Source organism: Rosa rugosa, chromosome 2, assembly GCF_958449725.1.
Source record: "Rosa rugosa chromosome 2, drRosRugo1.1, whole genome shotgun sequence".
Lineage (NCBI taxonomy): Eukaryota > Viridiplantae > Streptophyta > Magnoliopsida > Rosales > Rosaceae > Rosa > Rosa rugosa.
This window is the reverse complement of record NC_084821.1, coordinates 61,872,956-61,895,315: the sequence shown is the minus strand read 5'-3', so window position 1 is coordinate 61,895,315 and position 22,360 is coordinate 61,872,956. Positions and strand designations below refer to the sequence as shown.

At 36.2% G+C, this 22,360-nt stretch overlaps 1 protein-coding gene and 1 pseudogene across 7 annotated transcripts; both read right to left on the bottom strand.

Moving 5' to 3' along the window:
* Positions 1–1,730: 1,730 nt before the first annotated feature.
* On the bottom strand, positions 1,731–6,827 carry LOC133731225 (wall-associated receptor kinase 2-like; annotated as a pseudogene).
* Positions 6,828–10,140: 3,313 nt separating this feature from the next.
* On the bottom strand, positions 10,141–19,496 carry LOC133729103 (uncharacterized). Of its 7 annotated transcripts, none has more exons than XM_062156572.1 (11): positions 19,268–19,485; positions 18,862–19,032; positions 18,618–18,673; positions 17,129–17,183; positions 12,212–12,745; positions 11,831–12,063; positions 11,506–11,715; positions 11,304–11,396; positions 11,104–11,211; positions 10,548–11,002; positions 10,141–10,390 (listed from the first exon to the last, which is right to left on the bottom strand). In XM_062156572.1, the coding sequence occupies exons 5-10, from the start codon at positions 12,720–12,722 to the stop codon at positions 10,550–10,552; spliced, it is 1,608 nt and encodes a 535-aa protein (XP_062012556.1). In that variant the 5' UTR covers positions 12,723–12,745; positions 17,129–17,183; positions 18,618–18,673; positions 18,862–19,032; positions 19,268–19,485; the 3' UTR covers positions 10,141–10,390; positions 10,548–10,549. The 7 variants fall into 7 exon arrangements, with proteins under 7 accessions (XP_062012556.1, XP_062012554.1, XP_062012555.1 ...); XM_062156569.1 differs by having other exon boundaries at positions 10,142–10,390; positions 11,831–12,072; positions 19,268–19,484; XM_062156574.1 differs by lacking the exons at positions 10,141–10,390; positions 10,548–11,002; positions 11,104–11,211; ... (1 more) ...; positions 11,506–11,715; positions 11,831–12,063 and adding exons at positions 13,156–13,706; positions 13,798–13,885; positions 13,969–14,271; positions 14,712–16,916 and having other exon boundaries at positions 12,577–12,745; positions 19,268–19,496.
* Between the last annotated feature and the right edge of the window lie 2,864 nt (positions 19,497–22,360).

Here is a 22,360-nt window from a genome sequence, read left to right as displayed (position 1 = left end):
AATTGATAGTCTAATATTGTGTATGCATGTATTCTCAAAAAAAAAAAAAAAAATTAATAATAATAATAATAATAAATTGTTATATATGCATGGCTTGACAATTTTGGCTACACGATGAAACAATGATGGTGATAATGTGGTAAACATATGCTGAAATTGATAGTCTAAAAGTGTAAATATACTTTTACAAGTTGATTAAGGGAATCAGTGGTTTAAATAATAATTTCACCACATGCATTGATCTACATGATTTTATAGGAATTAGTTTTTTGACATTTGAATCCATAGAATTCCTTTAAGGTTTTAGTTTTGGCCTTATTGACTAACTCAAGTTTCCTTACCATGAAAGATATATCAATGGTGTCCCATTGCTTATCTGCCATACAAGATCAATCATTGGTGTCCTATTGCTTTCTAAGTGAATTAGCATCATGCATGTATTCATGTTGCTTTGTTCTTGATTGCAAGTTTGCAACCCTACAAAAACCAAAAAGTCCGAACTGTATAAGTACTGCTCAAAACTTCAAGCCCAAACCAAGAACTAAATTCAAAACTCTTAATTAGAGTTTTGGAATTATGTCGTTCATGTTTATTAATTTTTAGTTCAGAATTTAAATTCAAGAACTAAATTCATAACTCTATTACTCTAATTACGAGTTTTGAAATGATATCTAAAATTGTATCGTTCATGTTTACTAGAAATTAATACTGAAATTAAATTCAAAAAATCAATCTTTAACCTCAAAATAATGTACACACAATTTAAACAAGCACAACATAGGAACCTAAACACATCGTTAGTGATGTATGTTCTAACCCACACCATACGATCCCCACAATATAGAGCCAGGTTGTCTCTAGACAAAGAGTGGCTACCAACCAAGTTTCTCCTTTCAATCTTCTAAAAATATCTGATCAAGAATGACGTTAACATATCATTTTAGGCGTCCAAATTAGTTACTTTAATTATTGAACTTGTAGATATATTATAACAGTAGTGGATGAAAGGAGTAAATCAATCTTACTCTATCATCGATCTTAATTATTCATGACGCAGCTCCAGCTCCACCCGTGAGCATGAAAACTGATAAATGTAAACCAAATAACTACCAAAGAAAAAGGAAAAGCTAGCTACAAGATTGTAATCGAGTACTATGAAATTGACACCGATCTTCGTTTAACTGTTTCAAGTAACTATATTAAGGAAGAGATCTCCGGGGTCCATGAGTGACAATTCCCCTCTCATAGAGTCACAGACACTGGAGATTTTCCCGTGATTGATACCCAACTTCTCATCTATCTGCTTTTCACACTCCTTTGTTGTGCCACTGCAAATCGAAGGCTCACACCACTCAGAGATCCCCCTTAACACCCAGGTGATTTAGAGACTCCATCTTCGCTCCCCGCCATTAATTTGTTGGTGGATAATATCCGGGCTCAGACGTAAAATTTATTACTCATTGAGAAGAGAAGAAGACTGAAGAGCAAATGTACATGGTGATAGTAGAAAAATGATTCACCTAGCATTATTCTATTGTATTAAAATTTCACTGCAAAGAATTACATTTATATATCAATTGATCAACTAATAGGATAATAGCTAACATTCCTCCAAAAAAAAAAAAACCACACACACAATAAAAATTGCTAATGTTCTAAAAATACAAAGTAACAAACCACTATTGTAGTATATATACATATAAAGATAATATAGATTGATAATCGGCCAATTATCTACCATCATCGTACGACTTTAACATTTCATTTTGCATGCTGGCATACCTACTGACTGAACCACTAGAACTAACTTCACCTTTACCTTCAATGTAAGACTTGGAATTAGGAGAAGTCAACAAGTACTCAGTCTCCTCTGGATAGAAATCAGCATTTTTCCATGGATGCTTTGCCGTAATTCTCATTCCCACTAACTCCATGGCCACTTCAGGCACGGAACCAGGGGTGGGCTGAGGTATGCTGCAGCACACCTCAACCATTTGGAGAAAAAAAAATTATTATATATATATATGCTGCAACAAGCCAAAAACTCTCTTTTTTTCTCCCCTTTTCTCCTCGTCTGTTGTCCCCTCCTCACATTTTCTCCCATTTTCTCCTCCTTTCTGTATTTTCTCCCCTTTTTCTCCTCTTTTTTGTCGTCCTCTCCTCACCTCTCTCTGCACATCAGCGTCGGTCTCTCACCTCTCTCTACCAAGTCACTCACTCCTCTCCTCAGCACTCTGCTCTCATTCTCTCCACTTTATTGAGGTATGAATTGATGAAATTAGAATGTGATTTAGGTTAGAATTTGGGTATTTCTAGTTTTGTTGATGTAAGGGATCATTAATATTGTTGACTCATCTTCTAAGCATGTTTCTGAGTTAAAATCTATTCAAGAAGTTGAAGTTGTGGAACAAATTGCTGTTGAGGAACTTGAAACTGGAAAGTGAGCTAACTAGACATGCAATTTGCAAAGAGCTGGAGCTACTCAGTGGAGTTCAAGGTATTATTCTATCAAGAACTTGATGAAATTGTACAACTCAACTAGTTCAGTCTTGAAAAACATGATAGATAGTGGACTCAATGGAAAAAATACGTGGAGAGGTTTGGGTGCTTCTAAAGCTCTTAGATCATTTGACAAGTGTTATGCAATTGAGATATACCATCAAAACGAAGTAGAATCTGCCAAATTTTTAAGCATAATTTAGCACACCTCAAATTTAATTCCTGGTTCCGTGCCTGCACTTCCTTCATCATAGGCCTTTCCTCCCCTTTTACCCTTAGACATATTTTTGCCAAATTTGCCACCTGCTCAACCATCTCGACATTTCCCTCATTCACCATGTCAGCATCAAGAATTTGAATCAGGCATTGTTTTTCAATTGAGGAAACAAACAAATATGCTAGGCTTCTTTCTGACTCAGGCCTAGCAAAAGAAACCGCCACTTTGCTCGTTAATAGCTCTGCTAGGACAACTCCAAAGCTATAAACATCACTCTTTTCTGTTAGCGTGTTTGATTGCATATATTCGGGATCTAAGTATCCCATTGTGCCTTGCACTAATGTTGCTACTTGAGTTTGATCCAGAGGAATGAAACGCGAAGCTCCAAAATCCGACACTTTGGCCGTATAATTTTCATCCAACAGTATATTTGTTGCTTTCACATCCCGGTGTATGATTGGTGTGGAAGTAGAAGAGTGCAAGTATGCTAGTGCTCCTGCAGTTTCCGATGCTATCTTCAATATCGTAATTCCCACGAAAGTGATGATCTTTTACCGTTTTTATTGTTGAATAAATGCTCAAAAAGAGTGCCATGGGTGATGTACTCATATACTAGTAAAGGCACTTCTGTCTCAAAACAACAACCTAATAGTCTCACCACATTTCTGTGGTTTATTTGAGAAAGAAAAATCACCTCATTAACAAACTGATCATGTTGAGTTCGGGCAGCAACTTTGGACTTCTCTATGGCCACCATTGTGTTGTCCGGTAATGTTCCTTTATAAACAGTTCCATAGCCACCTTCACCAAGGATTCTACTTTCATGGTAATTGTTTGTGGCTTTCTCAAGTTCTTCTGAAGTAAATATTCTTGTTGTATCCACCCTTCCTCCATGACGAGCGAGTTGTTGCTGCAACATTAAGCCGCCATTTTCTTTGAAGTACTTCTCTTTGAGTTTGATAATCCTTCTTTTGTTCATTTCCCAGTGAATCCATATTATTACAACTAGCAAAACTAAGAAGCCTAAACTGACACCTGCATAATTACAACCAAAGTTGGTTTCAAAATTAGTTCGTTTACTTGGGTGTAGGATTTTATAGTTTGAAAAGAAGTACAACTAAAACTTGACCTCTAAGTAATTATACATATATGTTTCTTCTATCTAGTTGTATTCTTTAATTTCTGTTTTTTAGAACAAATATATTAATATATGTTCTCGAGTTTGATGAGGTTAATATGGTTGAGCTTTATAAAGTAACATAAGATCCATCGCGGTTCTCTCCACCTGTTTGTCAACTCATTTTAGGTTGAATTAGCATTTTAGTTTTAACATGCATCTGCTTTTCTTTTTTCAGTTTCAAAACATTTGGTGACAGAAGTTGGATCAAATCTGTTAATCTAATTTCTTCTATTTCAAACATATTGTTATTCAAAAAGTAGTAGCTAGCTAAAGTAACCTAGGTAACTGAAGATATAACTGCATAGTGTTCAACAAACAGAATTGAAATTGGATTTTTATATCATTGCTAGCGCAGCATGGATGTTAGTTGATATGTGTTGACAGGTAACTAGTACGTATACATACATACCCAACGAAATTTTCAGGGACTTGATCTTTGATGTTGGATTGTTTGGTATGCAAGTCGTCGGGTCTTTGTTTCTGAAACCTTTCCAACATAAACATCTGTAGCTTCCAGGTAAATTTGCGCACTTTCCATTGTTGCAGGGGTTGGTAGGAGCTATGCACTCATTAACATCTGATTACAATTAAGTCAGGCAGTTAAACCGAATTCTGAGCTTTCCAGATTGGGGCATTGGGCGCATACAAACACATATATTAATTAAAGAAGAGATAATTAAATATCACGCACCTCGGCAACCGTCTAGGATATACGGGTTCCCTTCGAAGCCTGGCAAGCACTGGCAATAGTAACCAGACGGTTCAGTCCGGATGTCGATGGTCCGGTTCACGCACCTGCTATTTGCCTTGCATGCATAATCATGCCTCTTTTGAGCTTCGGCACAACCCCCATCCTGAATTTCCCAATTAAGAATCACGGGAAGTTGTTGATTCTTGGACAGTTCTTGAAAACTTGTATTCGGGAAGAATGTGAACTCGCCTTCTTCCACGATGAAGGCGTAGCTGCATGGCTTGAAGTTCCATATGACGTCCTTATATTCAGAAAAGCTACCCAAAGTGAGAGTAAAATTTTTTAGTCCGTTAGGGAGTCCAGTTTGGCAACACCCAATGCTGGAGCCGAAGGAGCACGAGCCGTTAACAGCACTGTCAAGATTGTAACATATGGACATGCACGTGAGTATGTACGTCGCTTCATCATAAGGGTATTGAAAGTTTCCTTTGAAAATTGCAGAAGTGTCACAGCCAACAGCGATCAAGTTGTTTTTGGTACCAGAGATGGTGAAAGGAGGATTCAACTGGAGCGAAGGGGAATTGCTCGTGCTCCCCGTTTGATTGCCCTGTTTATCATAACAATTATGGGCAGTATGTGTGGATCCTAGAAGGAGCCTAGAGGGGGGGGGGGGGGGGGGGGGGGGTGAATAGGCTCACAGCCAATTTTTTCGTTCAAAAAACTTTCTCAGGGATTGCAACAGGGTGATCAATCCTGAGAACTGATAATGAACAGATTGTATTGTAAATTCAACAAACCAACTAAAGCAATAAAGAACACATGTTTTGTTGACGCAGTAAAACCCTATCAAGGGAAAACATCTGCGTGGCCTTTACTCTTGAAAGACCAAAACCAAGTCACTAATGAAACAGATTACAAGTTTACAACACTTGGATTGCACTGACGCGGCAATCCTCCTAGACTAACTCACTAGACTGTTGTAATCACTCCTTGCTAATTGTTTACACAAGTGAACAACTCAGAAATCTCAACTATGACACAAGCTATGAACGCAGCAAGTTTGACTTGGAGATTTCACCTTTGAAGCTTACAATTCCCAACTGAACTCATGGGATGCAAGAGATGAATATGCATGAATGGTTTTGTGTTTTTCAAATTGTTTTCAACATGGAACAAGACACTTTGAAAAGCAGAAAACCAAAGAGATAGACTCTTGATAAACAAAGGGACTGAAACACACAAGTGTTTTCAATCACCGAAATGGAACAGAGAACCCATATATATAGAGGAAGAAGAGAAGGGACAGTTCACTCAAAGAACCCTTAATCTCAATTGGAGTAGGTAAACCCATATCCATAATTTCAGATTGCCCATGTAAACCCATGCTCCTAATTTCAATTGGGAATACCAATTCAAGAACCCAAAACACTCAAGCTCCATAATCAAAACTGACACAAGAAGGGAACCCATGAAAAACCCATGGTTTTGTGAAAGAGATGCCATGCATGAGCTTACCGGAGCCAAGATGAAGATGGGTCTTCTTTTGATCTTCAAGATTTAAGCTTGATCTTGGACAAGACAGCAATATGAGATGGGATTGGGAACCACGACAACAAGGCAGCAAACTGAGATGAGGTTGCAAGTTGAAATTGAACTATATTCTTCAAAGATGGTCTTTGGCTTTCGAGAGCAAGGCAGCCACACAAAAGAAACAATTGCAATTAAACAATTATGCTAAGATGGGGAAGCTGACAGCAAAACTGATCTTCCAGTCTTCACATGGGTCTTTGACAGCAAGACAACAAAGTCAACTACAACAAATGTATTTAAACATGTATGGGCTTGGGCTGCAACCTTGGGCTTCTTAAGGAGTAGAGATTTGTGAAGAAGGAATGCCAACACTATACTAACACTATGGTATTCCAAAATTGCAACTCACCTTCATCCAGGGATATGTTAGTAGCAATGAAACTACCATCCGCCAATAGTGTTGTTGGGGGATGGGCAGATTCGTTACAAGTGATGTTGAATCTTTGTCGCAGATAACAACCATCCCCTATCCCGAAGGGATACGGGATTGTGAGATTACCACACCGGCCGGGGCATCCAGGCAGGGCTTGAGGAGGCAAAGCTTGATCAGATGCTGCTTCTATAGCTACCATTACCAATGAGATCAGCTGCATAATAAGCGGCCTCCCATGTAAGGCCATTACAAATACTAGTGAGGGTTAGCCTAGCTCCCTTGTATGCCTCCCTTTTCTATAAGCAATTTGAAAGGAAGAATGAGTATTATTAGCAATTTCTCAAGATCCATATATACATTATAGAGACAAGCTAGTGTACTGGTGGGTATGAGATACCCTCATTTACAACTATTTGAACAAAAATTTACAAGTATTTGAACCAAAATTACAACATTAAGAACAAAAGTTACCATATTCATTTACACTATTTACATATAGTTAAACAAAAATTACAATATTGACAACGAATTTGTTCAAAAGCTTGTAAAAATGTCGTAAGATGTGTAATTACCATTATTAGAACTAAGATTACAACATTGACAACGAATTTGTTCAAAAACTTGTAAAATGTCGTAAGAGGTGTAATTACCATTATTAGAACTAAGATTACACAAAGTAAGACTCAAATTACAACTTTGACAACAAAATTTGTTCTCACTTTTGTAAATGTGGGTATGAGATACCCACCACTACACTAGAATTTCCCTACATGAGAATGTTAAAGTCCGCGTAGGTTGAGGTCGTTGTCATTATTTCCGGAAGTAAACGCAAAATTCATATGAATATATATTATATGTCTACATGTATTTATCAATGCCAATTTTTAGTTAATTGAAACATTACAATCAAGCAAGGTAGCAGTCCACACCACATCTACTAAACAAACTTTTGAAAGCGAATATATGTACAACTGCATGTACAAGATACGATGTGGTCAACTTAAATTTGTTTGTGGACAAGCTACTGCTTGACTTGCACATTATCTTTTATTATAATAAAAAACTGCAAAGTTTATTTAAGAACGTAAATGGAAAGTAAGTAATTGTCACTTGTCATCTCGGTGAGCCCAAGGAAGATAAGTTAAACAAGTAAAAAATTCCTCATAGGATTTTTTTTTTTTGGACACAAATATTTTTCTTATTAAAGGTAGCACGACTTTTAGGGTTTTGAGTTTTGACGCCAATGATATATATAGTAATATAGATATCTAATGAAGCTTCGATCATAAACAGGCAAATTTATTATTTCTTTTAGGTCAATGATCTTTTTTCCCCAATCAATCAGCAATTGAAAATGCATAAGAGTGATCACATTTTACCCACGGGACAGCCCGTAGCCTATAGCTAGATCAAGATGTGTAAAACATGCACAATCAGCACCGAAGGAAGATAAGTTAAACAAGTAAAAAATTCCTCATAGGATTTTCTTTTTTTTTTGGACAAAAATATTTTTCTTATTAAAGGTAGCACGACTTTTAGGGTTTTGAGTTTTGACGCCAATGATATATATAGATATCTAATGAAGGTTCGATCATAAACAGGCAAATTTATTATTTCTTTTAGGTCAATGATCTTTTTTCCCCAATCAATCACATTTTACCCACGGGACAGCCCGTAGCCTATAGCTAGATTAAGATGTGTAAAACATGCACAATCAGGGAGCATATTCAAACAAAAACCAAATAATTCAAAGCAAGTAGACCTATGAAAAAGGCCCCAATATCACTTGGTCTAGAGACATAAGTAATTACTTTGTAAGCTAAAACATGCACGATCAGGGAGCATATTCAACCAAAAAGCAAATAATTCAAAGCAAGTAGACATATGAAAAAAGCCCCAGTATCACTTGGTTTAGAGACATAAGTAATTACTTTGTAAGCTAAAACATGCACGATTAGGGAGCATATTTAAACAAAAACCAAATAATTCAAAGCAAGTAAACCTATGAAAAAGACTCCAGTATCATTTGGTCTAGAGACATAAGTAATTAATTTATAAGCTAAAAGTCTTGAATTCGACTTGTAGACTAGTTGTCATACATTCTTGTCACATAAGTGTTTATTTTGTAAGGTGAAGGTTATAAGTTCGATTCATATATAAAAACAACTGAGTATGTCGCTTTGCGTGCGTTGCAGGTAGGAGTAGAGTTTTGGTGGACCTGGTGAGACTTGGATTGCATTAAATCTGGTTGTTTTGGGATCAAGCTGGTTGTGCTTTCACTATTAGTGCTCATGCTTGGACTTGGGCCTGTGGGCTTGGGTTCATGTCAGGTGGTCGTGGATATGTGGGCTGGCGCAACTGGAGCTTGGCTGCACAAGAATCTTTTTGTTTTTCTCATAAGTTAGATCATCCGAGACTTGAATTTATGACTTCTATTATGGTGCGTTTGGATGAGAAAATTATGAAATCCGTAGGAATTTATAAATAATGGAATCTTTAACTCCATCAATCTAAAATTACATTAATTGCAATTTCTATTGTTTGGTTGTATCTATTTAGGATTTGAAATGTGTAATAAATTAAGAAAGTTTAAAATAAATAAATAAATAAAATAGAAAAAAACCTTGTTTTGGAAATGAAAATTGAATATTGCAAAGGAATTCGTAAATGACACCTATTTTGGTGGAAATTGAAGTGGGGAATTTAAACAATGAATTCCTTCGTTTTTTTTCACAGAGAAATTTAAAATTTCCAATCTGATAATGCCAAACGAGAGAATTAGCTTGTAGGAATTATGAAATCCTCACTTTCAATTAAATTCCATCATTTTTTCCCTCATCCAAACACACTCTTAATATTTTGTTAGAAGAAAATACTTTGTTTACTTGACCGGTAACACTACATCTTCCAAGTCCTAAAGTTTTCTGTTCTTCTCCATATAATAGCTGGTAGTTGGTGGAGTGCCCTAGATAGTATGTAACATAACCAATCGAGTGCTTTTATATATTAGTTCGTTTAGTTCAAGTTCACCAACCTCGGTTCTTCCCAACATGACATGCTACTCAGCAGTTCAGAGTATGGCATTATTGGAAGTTGCATATCTTACTGTTATTGTGCTTTATTTTGTGCACACTACAACAAATCTGGGTATTAGTGACCACTGCATTGGTCATTAAAACTAGCAAATTTGGTCACTAAATATGGTTAGTGACCAAATTCGGGTGGTCACTAGGTGGTCACTATAGGTCCCTCACTGATTCTATTTAGTGACCAACAATTGAAAGTTGGTCACTAATTCGAAATGTCTTCAATGACCACAATTTTTGGTCACTAATTCAAAATGTCTTTAGTGACCATGATCATATGGTCACAAATGATAATGACATTAGTGACCTACATGTTCATCACTAAATTGTGATACCAATGGTCACTAAATTGAATAATTTTAGTGACCATATTACTAGGTCACTGATAATTTGGTAACTAAATTGGCAACTATTCTAGGTTGTTAAGTTTGATGTTAATAACCAACAAACTTGATCACTAAGTGTGTCGCTACATTTTCAAAATGGAGACAATGTACATTTTTTCATGCAATAACCTTCTAAAAGTAGCATTCAATATATAGTCCAACACCACAAAGTGAAATGTACTCTAAAACCAGTCAATATCTCCATCTTGAAATACTACATTTGCAAATCCAAAATATAGAGATGTTAATATCCATCCTTGATAACAATTTCAAAATAGACAAAACTACATTCAAGTCTTTCTAGAAGTTCAATGAGCCTTCAATGAGAGTTTGCAAGATGTACATACTTTTTGAAGCTTAGACCAAATCTGCAATATAACAAAACATATATAGCAAGTTATAACCTTCATCCTAATGTAGTAAGAGTTGCATCTAAAAAGGCCTAGTATTCACTATACACTATAATAATTATGTTTCCATAATATAATATAATTGCAACAGCCCAAGTGACTCATGTATGCATACCTTTAGTTTTGGGATAATTGTGCCATCAATTTAAGTAAAAGTGTGTCGGTCTGATTTTGTCTTGCCTTTAGTGCCTCCAACTCTTCATTTTGTTGAGTGGCTCTAGCCTTCACTGCCTCTAACTCTTCATTTTGCTGAGCTGCACCAGCTTTGACTGTCTTTAACTCCTCATTTTGCTGAGCTGCAGTAGACTTCACAGCCATCAACTCCTCTGCAAGCTGCATTGCTCGTCTTTCTGCTTGATCTGCCCTTTGATTTGCCTCCCTCAGTTGAGCATCATTTGCTGCAAGTTTAGATCTTTTAGGCTTTGGCCCAGCTCCTAAGCCTCGTATATAGCCTGATCGAGGTGGACCAACAATTTTCGAGAGAACTTTATCATAGATCTCATCTTCAGACATTATTTCACCAGTTTCTTCATTCATTTGTGGCTCGTTTTGTAGATTCTTCATCTCTTCCTACAAAAGAGTGGACATGTATATATATATATAAACCATTTTGTAAGTACTGTTATTTTTACAATAACACAATAATTGAAATAAAAAATATAGCAACTCACAAAAGCATTCTTTGCAGTATCACCAACCCATGCAGATTTCTTTTCGCTATATCGTGTGAGCTTAAAAAGGTCAATACGACCAACTTCCTCTCCATTCTCAAGATTTCGCTATTTTAGTTTAACCACAACCCAAAATATATGTCACATACACCTTTCATAGTTGAACATGCCTTAACAAAAAAACTGAAATTGAAGCTTACATTTTCAGTTCTAAGGCGACTAAATGCCTTTGTCCCTGCACAATGTGTTATCTCCAACTTATCTCTGTTTTTCCTGTTTTTTTCACTTGTTTCCTGTATAAAAATCAAATCACAAACTCCACAATCTATAGCAAGTACAACTGTAGATGAAAAAAAAAATTACTAATTGGCTTGAAAAAATAAACATTGAAAGAATTCTAACCAGCCACTTTCCATCTTGCCACAGATTTGCGATCAAATAGTTCCAATCTTCCTCTTCCACATCTTCAGGTCGATTTTCTACAGCTTCCTCTATTGAGTCATATTTCAGAAATTTCTTACGCAAATTATAGCGCCAAGTGGTAAAATATCTCATCATATGTTTCTCAATTGCCTCATCCACATGAGACTCATTGCTCAACTTGAATTTTTCCTAATATTATATAATACCATATTAGCAAACAAGGCAGATTTCATGTGATAGACAATAATTTTTTGTACATAATTTAGGTCTAGTATATTTGAAGAAAATGGAATGGTATACTTACACGGGCATGGCGAATTAGCAAAGCAACATCTTCTCTTGAGAGCTCAGACCACTTCTTAATTTGCAGTGGAACATTTTTTCGAACAAAGCACCCCATACCCGTAATGTAGAATTGACAATTTGTTCCTACAGCTCTCATAGTATGCTTTGGAATATCAATATCAAGTTGAACACCATCGCGCTTCCTCTTGGATAGCTCAAGACATCGAGTCTCACCACGCACTTTCTTGCAAACTGCACCACCTACATGAATTATCAAACTGATCATATAAAACAATAATTTAAAATACTATTTATACCATTAAATTATCAAAGCTCAGTTGACAAATTATTTTTGTTTTACTTATTAATCATATTATGTACATTTTGTTTCATTACTTACTATTAGTATTAGTGATCTCTTCTACCGTGGGAGAACAAGCAACTTGAGTAGGCTCTGTGGCATTTGCAGTTGAAGTTGACTCTTGTTGAATAGAAGTTGATCCTTGGTTAATAGAAGTTGACCCTTGCTTAACAGAAGTTGATCTTAGCATTCGCATAAGTGGTGATGATTGAACTTGAGGTGGACAATGATGTTTTGGAACATGATTAGGAATGGAAGTGATAATCTGCTCTACTGATGAGTGCAATGGGGCTGCCGGTGCTTGTGCTGGTGTTGTAGGCTTGCTTAAAGACTTTGCAAGCTTTGAAATCTTTTGAGTAGGAATGGAAGTGATAATCTGCTCTACTGATGAGTGCAATGGGGCTGCCGGTGCTTGTGCTGGTGTTGTAGGCTTGCTTAAAGACTTTGCAAGCTTTGAAATCTTTTGAGTAGATGATCGCATTTGGTGTTGTGGCAGTGCATTCGTCCGCAATTGATGTAGAAACCTTGGACCTTGTCTACCATTAGCCATAATGATATATATACACACACAACCTGTCATGAAAAAAAGAGCTATTAGCATGACTCTAAATCTCTTGAAGTAATTGTTTTAATGCTTACCTTATACAACAAAATAAATATATTTATCCTAATGCATTAAACAAACTAATGAACTAGTATCAAAATGAACTTGGAAGTTAGAATTAAAAACCCAAGCTTTGTATGACATTGACATACATATGATAAAATCATGACAATACAAAATTGTGGAATAGAATATGCATGGATTCTATTACGCAGAGTCGTCCTCGATATCATCATAAGACATCAACTCATTATCTTCATCATTAAAGTCGCCATCTTCTGCATCGCTATCTTTAGCATTCAAATCAACAACGATCATTTCTATGTCATCCCTATGTAATGACGTCTCTCCAACATCAACTTCAACTGAATCGACGTACCTATGTGACTCTTGCTGATATGGATCTTCTACCTCCTCTAATGAATCACCCACTTCAGTTTCTTTTTCTGTAAAATCATACATCCCTCTAGGCTGCGACCTTTCTACAACACGCCAATTACTACCATGCTTTGTATCTTTCAAATAGTATACTTGCTGTGTTTGACATGCCAATGCAAATGGATCATTCATATACCATTTTTTGGTAAAATTAACACTTGTAAACTGGTTCTCATCAACTTGAATTCCCCTTCTTGCATTGAGGTCCAGCCAATCACACTTGAAAACGACCACCTGATTATTTCCAAGGTATGATAACACAATTATATCTTTCAAAACACCATAAAAGTCGATACTTTTACCACGATGCTCTCCTTTGACTACCACTCCATAGTTTTGAGTTTTTTTATTTGCGTCGCGTTTCTGAGTATGAAACCTTATGCCATTGACGATACACCCACTATATCGTGCCACTTCACGCTGAGGTCCACTGGCCAAGTTTAGTAAGGATTCAACATCTTCTGTTGAACCCTCAACTTGCATCTGTTGAACCTATTTACACAACTTACCAATATTAGACTAAGCAATGAAAAATACACAAGTACAGTTTGGAATTATATATGCTAAAATATTCATCACTCACACGTCGCAAAAACCATTTATGAAACTTCTGTTGTTGTTCTTTTCCTATGTTTGGAATATTTTGCCTCTCAAGTTCTGCTTTATGTTCCCTGCATGCAGAACGAAATATTCAGAACTTGGCCAAATTATTGCCTATTAAGAATACACATCTACATTACAGCAGCTCATGTACCTTATATATGGCAGTACTTCATCGCAATTATTCAGCACATACCATCGAATCCTTGAAAAGTCAGTTAGGCTAAGAACATCATCAACTGCTCCCTTTAACAACTTAACATTCTGTGTGAAAACAGATAAACCCATCCTTCTCTCACTTACATCATGGTTCCTGTCTACTTGGTTAAACTTTGTCTCAACATCACGAAAGTACATGGAGCAAAATGTCAGGCATTCACAATCACAATAACCTTCCGCAATTGATCCTTCGGGGTGGGCTTTGTTTCTACAATAATCCTTTAAGTTATGCATTTTTCTGCAACCAGGATATGTAAATAACAGTTAATACCAAACTATGTATACATAAAGTAATCCAATTATGTTACAAATAAAGATTAATGAGGTAAAAGAAGATAAATTTTCTTATCCAAAATAAATCGAAAATGATGCAGTTCTAGTGAAGCAATGAACTAACATTCTCAACAAATTGATAGTCTTTTTAGCACTAGTACAACAAAAGAAATAAGTGCATCAACACAATAAAGAAAAATATATGCATCAGCACAACCACATCAACACAACCCCAAATATAGAAGCATCAGCACGTACCAAAGAAGAACAAAAATTTAAATGCACCACCACAACCACAAATATATGCATAAGCACAAACCACAAATATAGAAGCATCAGCACATGCCAAAAAGAAATAAATGCATCAACACAACCACATAAGAAATTAAAGCTTCTAAATATTACCTCTCAAATGGAAACATCCATCGGTATTGTACTGGTCCAGCAAGTATGGCCTCATAAGCCAAGTGAATTGGCAAATGAGTCATAATGTTGAAAAATGAGGGTGGGAAGTTCAACTCTAACTTGCATAGGAGTACGACAATATCCTTATCTAGTCTTTCCAAAACATCCAATCTCAAAGTCTTGGAAGTCAACTCCTTAAAGAATAAACATAATTTAATAATGACATCACGAACATCTTTAGACAAGTACCCACGCAAGGCAACAGGAAGAAGTCGCTGCAATATAATGTGGCAATCGTGACTTTTCAAACCATAAATCTTAGAATCAGCACAGTTCACACAATTAGAGATATTTGAAGCCATGCCATCTGGAAGTTTCGTACAACTACAGAACTCACAAAAACCCTTCCTCTCATCTGTATTAAAAGTGTAATATGCTGGTCTAAACTTAATCACACCATCAATACATTTAGGGTGTAAATCAGACTTGATGCCCATCTCTTCCATATCAAGACGAGTCTTATATGAGTCCTTCGTCTTACCTTCAGTGTCCATCAATGTACCCAAAATATTATCACAAATATTTTTTTCTATGTGCATTACATCAAGATTGTGGCGTAGCTTGAGTGTGTGCCAAGAAAATGCTTCGTTTTTTCCAATTCAAATGATCAGCACAACGCTTTCTCTTCTTCCCCTTTCCAAAACATGGTTGTGAAACATGAGTCAATTGGCGAACCACATCATCCCCTGATAATAAAGCAGGTTTTAATCTCTTCTCAACTTTACCATTAAACTCCAAATTTTTTCTGAATCTGTGATTTTGTGGCAGAAAACGACGATGATCATAATATACAGTTTTTTGCCAATTGTTCAACCATTGATGAGGTGTCTGGTCATTGCAAGTAGGACACGCCATTTTTCCTTTGGTACTCCATCCAGACAAATTTGCATATGCAGGAAAGTCGTTTATTGTCCACAATAATGCAGCTCTTAAACGGAAATTGTGTCCAGAACCAGCATCATATGTATCAACCCCAACCTCCCATAATTGCTTTAATTCTTTGATTAACGGTTGTAGAAACACGTCAATGTCATTTCCAGGAGCTCTTGGTCCAGGAATAAGCAATGACATCATGAAGTATGGATCTTTCATGCATTTCCACGGCGGAAGATTGTATGGAACAAGAAAAACAGGCCACATGCTATAAGAGGTACTTAAATTACCAAATGGATTAAAGCCATCAGATGATAATCCAAGCCTAACATTGCGAGAATCCATAGCAAATGACTCATGCTTTAGATCAAAGTCCTTCCACACTTGAGAATCAGCAGGATGCCTCATATACTCATCATCTGGTCGTTTATCCTTGTGCCATTTCATATCTACAGCTGTTTTCTTCGATATAAACAATCTTTGCAGCCTTGGAGTTAATGGAAAGTATCTCAAGATTTTCTGGGGAATCTTCTTCTTCCCATTATCAAAAGAGTACCTAGGTTCCTGACATATCGGACACTCCAATTTATCTTCATACTCCTCCCAAAAGAGTACACAATCATTTTTACATGCATGGATCTTGTCATAACTAAGACCCAAGTCTCGTATAATCTTCTTTGATTCATAATGAGATCTAGGACATGTATTTCCATCAGGTAATGCCTCTTTCACTAACTCAAGCAATGCTGAAAAGAACTTGTTGCTACCACGAAACATTATCTTTAAATGAAGCAGCTTTACAATGAAGGATAATTTAGAGAATTTTCGACAACCAGGATATAATTCTTGCTCTGCATCCCTCATCAATCGTCTAAACTTATTTTCTTCCATAATAGGGACATGTTCTTGAGATTCCCTATCATCATGAGCTTGGAATTCATTTAACATTTCAACTACATCATCAACATCCTCTTCATTTTCAGATTCCAAAATATCATCTTCTAGTTCAAAATCATCGTCATTTTCTCCATGATCTGTCCACTTAGTGTAACCCTTAGCCATTCCATTTGCATATAAATGATCCTCAACTTGGTCTGGGCTATATTTACGAAAATTATTGCAATCCATGCACGGACAAGGTATCAAATCAGACCCTGGCTTCATGTGGGCAATTGCGAAATTCATGAATTGTTTCACCCCATTGATATATTCTCTCCTTCCCCTAGTGGGTAACTGAATCCAACTTCTATCCATCAATGATACAGACCAACTCTAGCAAATATTAGAAAAGAGACAGTAAACTAAGTTATAACAACTAAATTTCAACAGAAAGCTATTCAATAAAGGACCATCTTGCTTTGATTATACTAGCCAAGAAGTACTATATATCTATGTTTTAGTATATTTTAATATAAGATAGAGCATATCTATGTTTCATAACCATAAAAAAAGTTTGTAATAAGAAATAACAAAAGAAGTCTTACCTTCTTTTGTAAATTGGATATTGAGACTTGTTGGCTCCTATTCAGTAGTTGAAAGCTGCAAAAATTGGACAAGTTAATGAATAGTACAGTAACAACTTCTTCTTTTTTTAATGCACTTGATCATACTTCTTGTAGAACAGGGAATAGGAATAGAAAGATATGTTCTAGTCCAGTAAACATAGTTCAACATTCAATCATTGTTAAGCGATGTCTATTGCTATAATAGTTGTACATATACGATTACTGTTTTCCAAGGTACATTATGATAAGGATTTACTGATTTAGTTTCCATTAAGAAAGGTGTTTAGTCCTTGACTGCCCATAAATATATACCATGAGGTCCCTGTTGTACCAATCACTGAACCATTAATCTAATTAGCTCCGTAAGAATCAAAGTCACAACAAGACCCCATATATTGACAGTTCTAGATGTGCTAACAGACAAAAAGAAACAAGATAATAAGGAAACAAAAACCATGGCGATGCAGTCTAAATATTACAAAGCAAAACATAGATTTACTGTTTCTAGTACTGCATAAACTAGTTACAAATATTAGTTTGTCTTGCTTCCAGTTCCCACGTTGGTAGTTTTTGAGGTATCACTTTATCAGTTCATATGTCAGGTTATGTTATGATCCCTATTGAACTAAAAAGATAAGCAACTGAGCTCCTAAGGGAATAATAGATTATGTCAGAGTAACCGCAAACAATGTAATATGTCTACGACATCCTCCCCCATTTGATACGTACAGTACCAGTTAAGCACCAATCCTCAATATACAAAATCGGCTAAGTGAATAAATCTTCATATAAAAATCATAGTTTGTTCAAGTTTCAAAGATCTACTAGTCATTTGTCTCAAAAAATTTAACAAATTGTGCCACTGTATTACAAATTTGTAACAGAAGAAAACGTTAAACGAACAAAAATGAAAAACCCAATATGTAAGTCAGTCCAAAATATTATAGTGATATCAGCAGTCATGAAACTTTCCTATTACTTTCTCCGGAGAGTGCATGTAACTTCCTCTTCACTCTTGGCATAAAGAAATCTAGTGAAAAATGAACTATTGTATAAACCAAGTCTAAATTGGAAAGTAGCATCAATTGAATGAAGTAGTGAACAGGTCTATGCTTCAATTACAACAGTTAATAACATGTTATACCAACCACTCCGCACTATTATAGTACAGTCCCCTGTTTAAGGTCACACCAAATTGATGTCGCGTGCATAAAGCACAAAACAACAAGCACTTATACAAGGAGCAATGTAACCTTGTTTCTTACTATTTGAATACTGAAGCCTTTTTTCCAAACATCTACTATCAGTGAAACTAATTATTTTGTTTTATAGTTCTTGTTCTCCAAACTAATTTTACACCAAAGCAGAGTTTAATTTGGTAAGAAATTTGCCTTATGAGACGACACAAACAGAAAAGACAATCAATTAAGACAAGAAAATGAGAAGAAGAGAAAGAGAGAAACATTACCAACATCAACTTGACAACAAAACACCCAGAAGCCGAGTACAGAACCAATTGCTAAACTGCACAGCAAAGAAAAGTTATAACGTACCATTGGTCATTCATCTGGGTGTCACGAATATCATGGGAAATCAAACTTTATTGATGTCATGAATATCAATGTTCATAGGTCATACAGAATTAGCGGCATATGCATTCGGACAAGAAGCTAAAAACAACAGGAAACCAAAAGTATACACAATCGCCTAACCAATTTTTTCCCTCAGTAAGAAACACCATAGTTCCTGTCAGGCAAGACAAGGTTCACTTCATAAGAGTTAACAGAGCAATAGTGACCTCCATAAACCCCAAATACAAAAAGCCAATCCTTCTTCTCGACTCCAGCTGAACCTTGAACCAGAAATATGAAAAGCCCAGCAACCTAATCATTACAAATAAGGAAAATCAAATCAAAACTCAAACAGCCATAACCCTAAAATTAAATTGAGTACCAAATTGCTTCATGAAACCTCTCTATTCAAACCCCCAAAGTCAATTTGATTGCCAAAAAATGAAAAAACCGAAAGTCAAATAGCTCAACCCGAAATCACAAACGAAGCCATTTCACACAATTCAAACCAACGAAGGAGGAGGAGGAGGAGGAGGAGGAGGAGTACCTCGTCTTTGAGCAGAGGAGCGGATATGAGCAGATATGAGCAGAGGAGCGGATATGAGCAGAGGAGAAGATGGAAGGTGAAGAACGCAATAGGAGTGGAGGAGAAGATGAATCTGAGTCAGGAGAAGAACACGAAATTTATCTTTGGGGACCGCTTTGTGAAAATTTGGGAATCGCGCGCTTATAACTTTGGGAGACCGCTTTGTGAAAATTTGGGAATCACCGCTTGAAATAATACATTAAAGAATTAGTTGGTCACTAAGTGCAGGTGTTATTAAAACTTGCAGTGGCCAAACCTAAGCTGGTCACTATTAATTAAGCACTTGGTCACTACGAAATCATAATTAGGCGGGAGTTCTAAAAAATCTAGCGCCAACTATTTTAATGACCAATGAATAATGTTAGTCACTAATTCTATTCTATTAATGACCAACTATGAGTTGGTCACTATGATTTGGTCATTAATGCCCAGATTTGTTGTAGTGGCATAAGTTACGTTCACATTGTCAGTTGGTATAGAGTAGATAGAGTAGCTGTGTCGCTTATCACTCCTTCAATCACTCGTTTACAATAACAAGGAAAAAACTGTTTTTGTAAACGAGTGATTGAAGGAGTGATAGAAGATTTTTTCTTGTCTTCATCTATTATATAAGTTTAGTTTTTTCCTTGTTATTGTAAACGAGTGATTGAATGAGTGATATGAGATTTTTTCTTGTCTTCATCTATTATATAGGTTTAGGTATGTAAATGTTTTCTTATATATCATGAAGTTATACCAGAAAATTTTCCACAGGTACCTCATTCACCTTCTCGTACCTCGTACGTGACCAAGTCCCCATATATATATATATGGTGTTCAGCTCTCCTCGATATCTGCTTGAGGCCCCAAAATGGCAAAATCCCAGAGGGCCACCAAGAAAACTGATGTAGACCGTTTAATGTGCTTAGGGGTCCATTTTGAAGCTTCATCCTTTCTTTTCTGGAAAGAGAGTCCATTTTAAAGCTCCAACCTTCCTTTCACTTCCACGCGTTCAACTTTGTCTTTGCATTCAACTTTGGAAGAATTTTTCTAGTAAAGAAATGAAACAACCGCAGCTGTACACAGTATCACAAAGCACTGTACGAACCAAAAGAAAATCACAGAGCATCTGAGCCAAATGGGTAAAATTCCACGTGCTTCTTATTCTAATCATTCCAGAACCTTAAATGATTAATCAAATGCTACGTGCTTGATTCTCAGGCCAATTAACATGCATGTTTCATTTGTTTTACTGCTCTCACTTTAATCCCCAGATATTTTGGTCGATCACTTTCTGGGATTAAAGAACCAGCTGCCATTAGATTCGAATCACATCAGTGGTGATTGGGTCCCCAGCTTTAGAAAAAACTATCCGGAATAATAAGTTGCTCCAATTATGGTGGTTTTCAGTGTGCAGTAGCCAGTGGGGGACATCTATCACATGAATTAAAAGGTAATCGTTTAAAATTGGGATTGTTGGTGAAGTTGGTTCTACACTTGGCAGATCTTCCATGATTTGATTTCAATTTTATTTTGTTGAATATATAATCAAATATATATAGAAAAACAAATGGGGCAAAGTCTTATCTGAACAACTCATGAAGTGATTGGATTGGTTTTATGGCACCATTCATTTTGAGCACTAGACTTAGATTAGAATTGCGTAGTGGACAAAGGGGTTAGGTTGGGTAGCAACTTGAAAAGGATTTATATTATTCTTGTCGAAAAAAAAAAAAAAAGGATTCATATTATTTGGCCACTGAAGCTAAAAAGACCATTCAAAGTTTCAAACAAAACAAAACAAAACAATAAAGTAACCCAAAAAGTTCAATTGAATGGAACACTTGCGACTTATGGAGATTTCAATGGTCTTTTTTTTTTTTGAAGGGGATTTCAGTGGTTATTTTAACTTTGTTTTTTTGGATTAGTAGAAAAAAAAACTTTGTTTTTTGGACAATGGTTTTTTGGACGGGTTGGTGATCGGTTACGTTAATTATACTACACTAGCTGGAATGCTATATACATGAGATATTTATTTTGTTGGGTTTTTTTTTTTTGAGAGAGTTTATTTTGTTGGGTTACATGCAATATATATATTCTGTGTCACCTGAAGTTTAGACGTGTGGCAGTTTTGGCACGTGTTGTGCTTTTCTCCCTTAGAGGGTTTGTTGCCGTTGGATTATGATGGGTTGTTAGTCTTTATGTCTATATTGTTCTGTTTGGTGTTTATCTTGTTCTTTTTCTCTGTGTCTTGTCTTTCTGTTTGTAAAGTTTTACTTATTCAATAAAGGTCATCCTTCCACCGCCAAAAAAAAAAAAAAAAATTAATATTGTACGTTATTATGCAGGAAGTTATCAAAAAATTATCTTTGTTTGTATAACTTCACCTCAGGTGTTGAATTTGTGACATGCAAATTTCCTTTTCAGCTATCATTTTTTTTTTTAACAGGATATTGATTTCATTAGATTCAATAGCTATAATTATGGGCTAGAGTCTAACATGTACTTGAATAAGAAACGGACAAGTCCCAAACTCTACCAAGCAAATGCAAACCCATTACAAGACTGTTTAGAGCTCGCTATAAGCGAGCTTATAGTATAAAGAAAAACTTTGTGTCTCCTAGGGCAAACTCATATTCTAGCCTCCTATTAGCTAATCACGTAATTGTGGTGCCAACAGAACGCTACTTCCTAGCAAATAAATAGGAGCCAACTCCTTGTCCATAAGCCGCTTGACAACCAATCTTATTTCAGATAATTACCAACTCCCGAAGCAATCATGATCCGAAACGATTGATCATGTACCATATATCAACCTAAAGCCCAAGAAGGTCCACCTCTTAGACAAGGCCCACCTTCATCACTAAGTGACAAATGAGGGTGGCAAGACACCCTCCCTACTGGCCCAAAGCAAGGAGTCCATCAGCCCAAGGTTAGACCCAGGCCCAAACCCGAGCAAAGAGGACAACAGCCCTAGCCCGTACTGGCCAGATTGCTGCTACCGCTTTCCGTCTGTCCGGTGGCCGCCCAATCCACCGCACCATCAAATCCGGTAGAAACAATCCGAGTAGAGAC

What these genes read in the sequence shown, in the direction of transcription:
- LOC133729103 (XM_062156569.1), bottom strand. Translation starts at nt 12,722, where the DNA reads ATGGCTAATGGTAGACAAGGTCCAAGGTTTCTACATCAATTGCGGACG. An exon ending in GTCGCCTTAGAACTGAAAAT is followed by an intron (nt 11,212 to 11,303) that starts GTAAGCTTCAAT and finishes AAACTAAAATAG; the next exon opens with CGAAATCTTGAGAATGGAGA. An exon ending in ATACTGCAAAGAATGCTTTT is followed by an intron (nt 11,003 to 11,103) that starts GTGAGTTGCTAT and finishes ACTCTTTTGTAG; the next exon opens with GAAGAGATGAAGAATCTACA.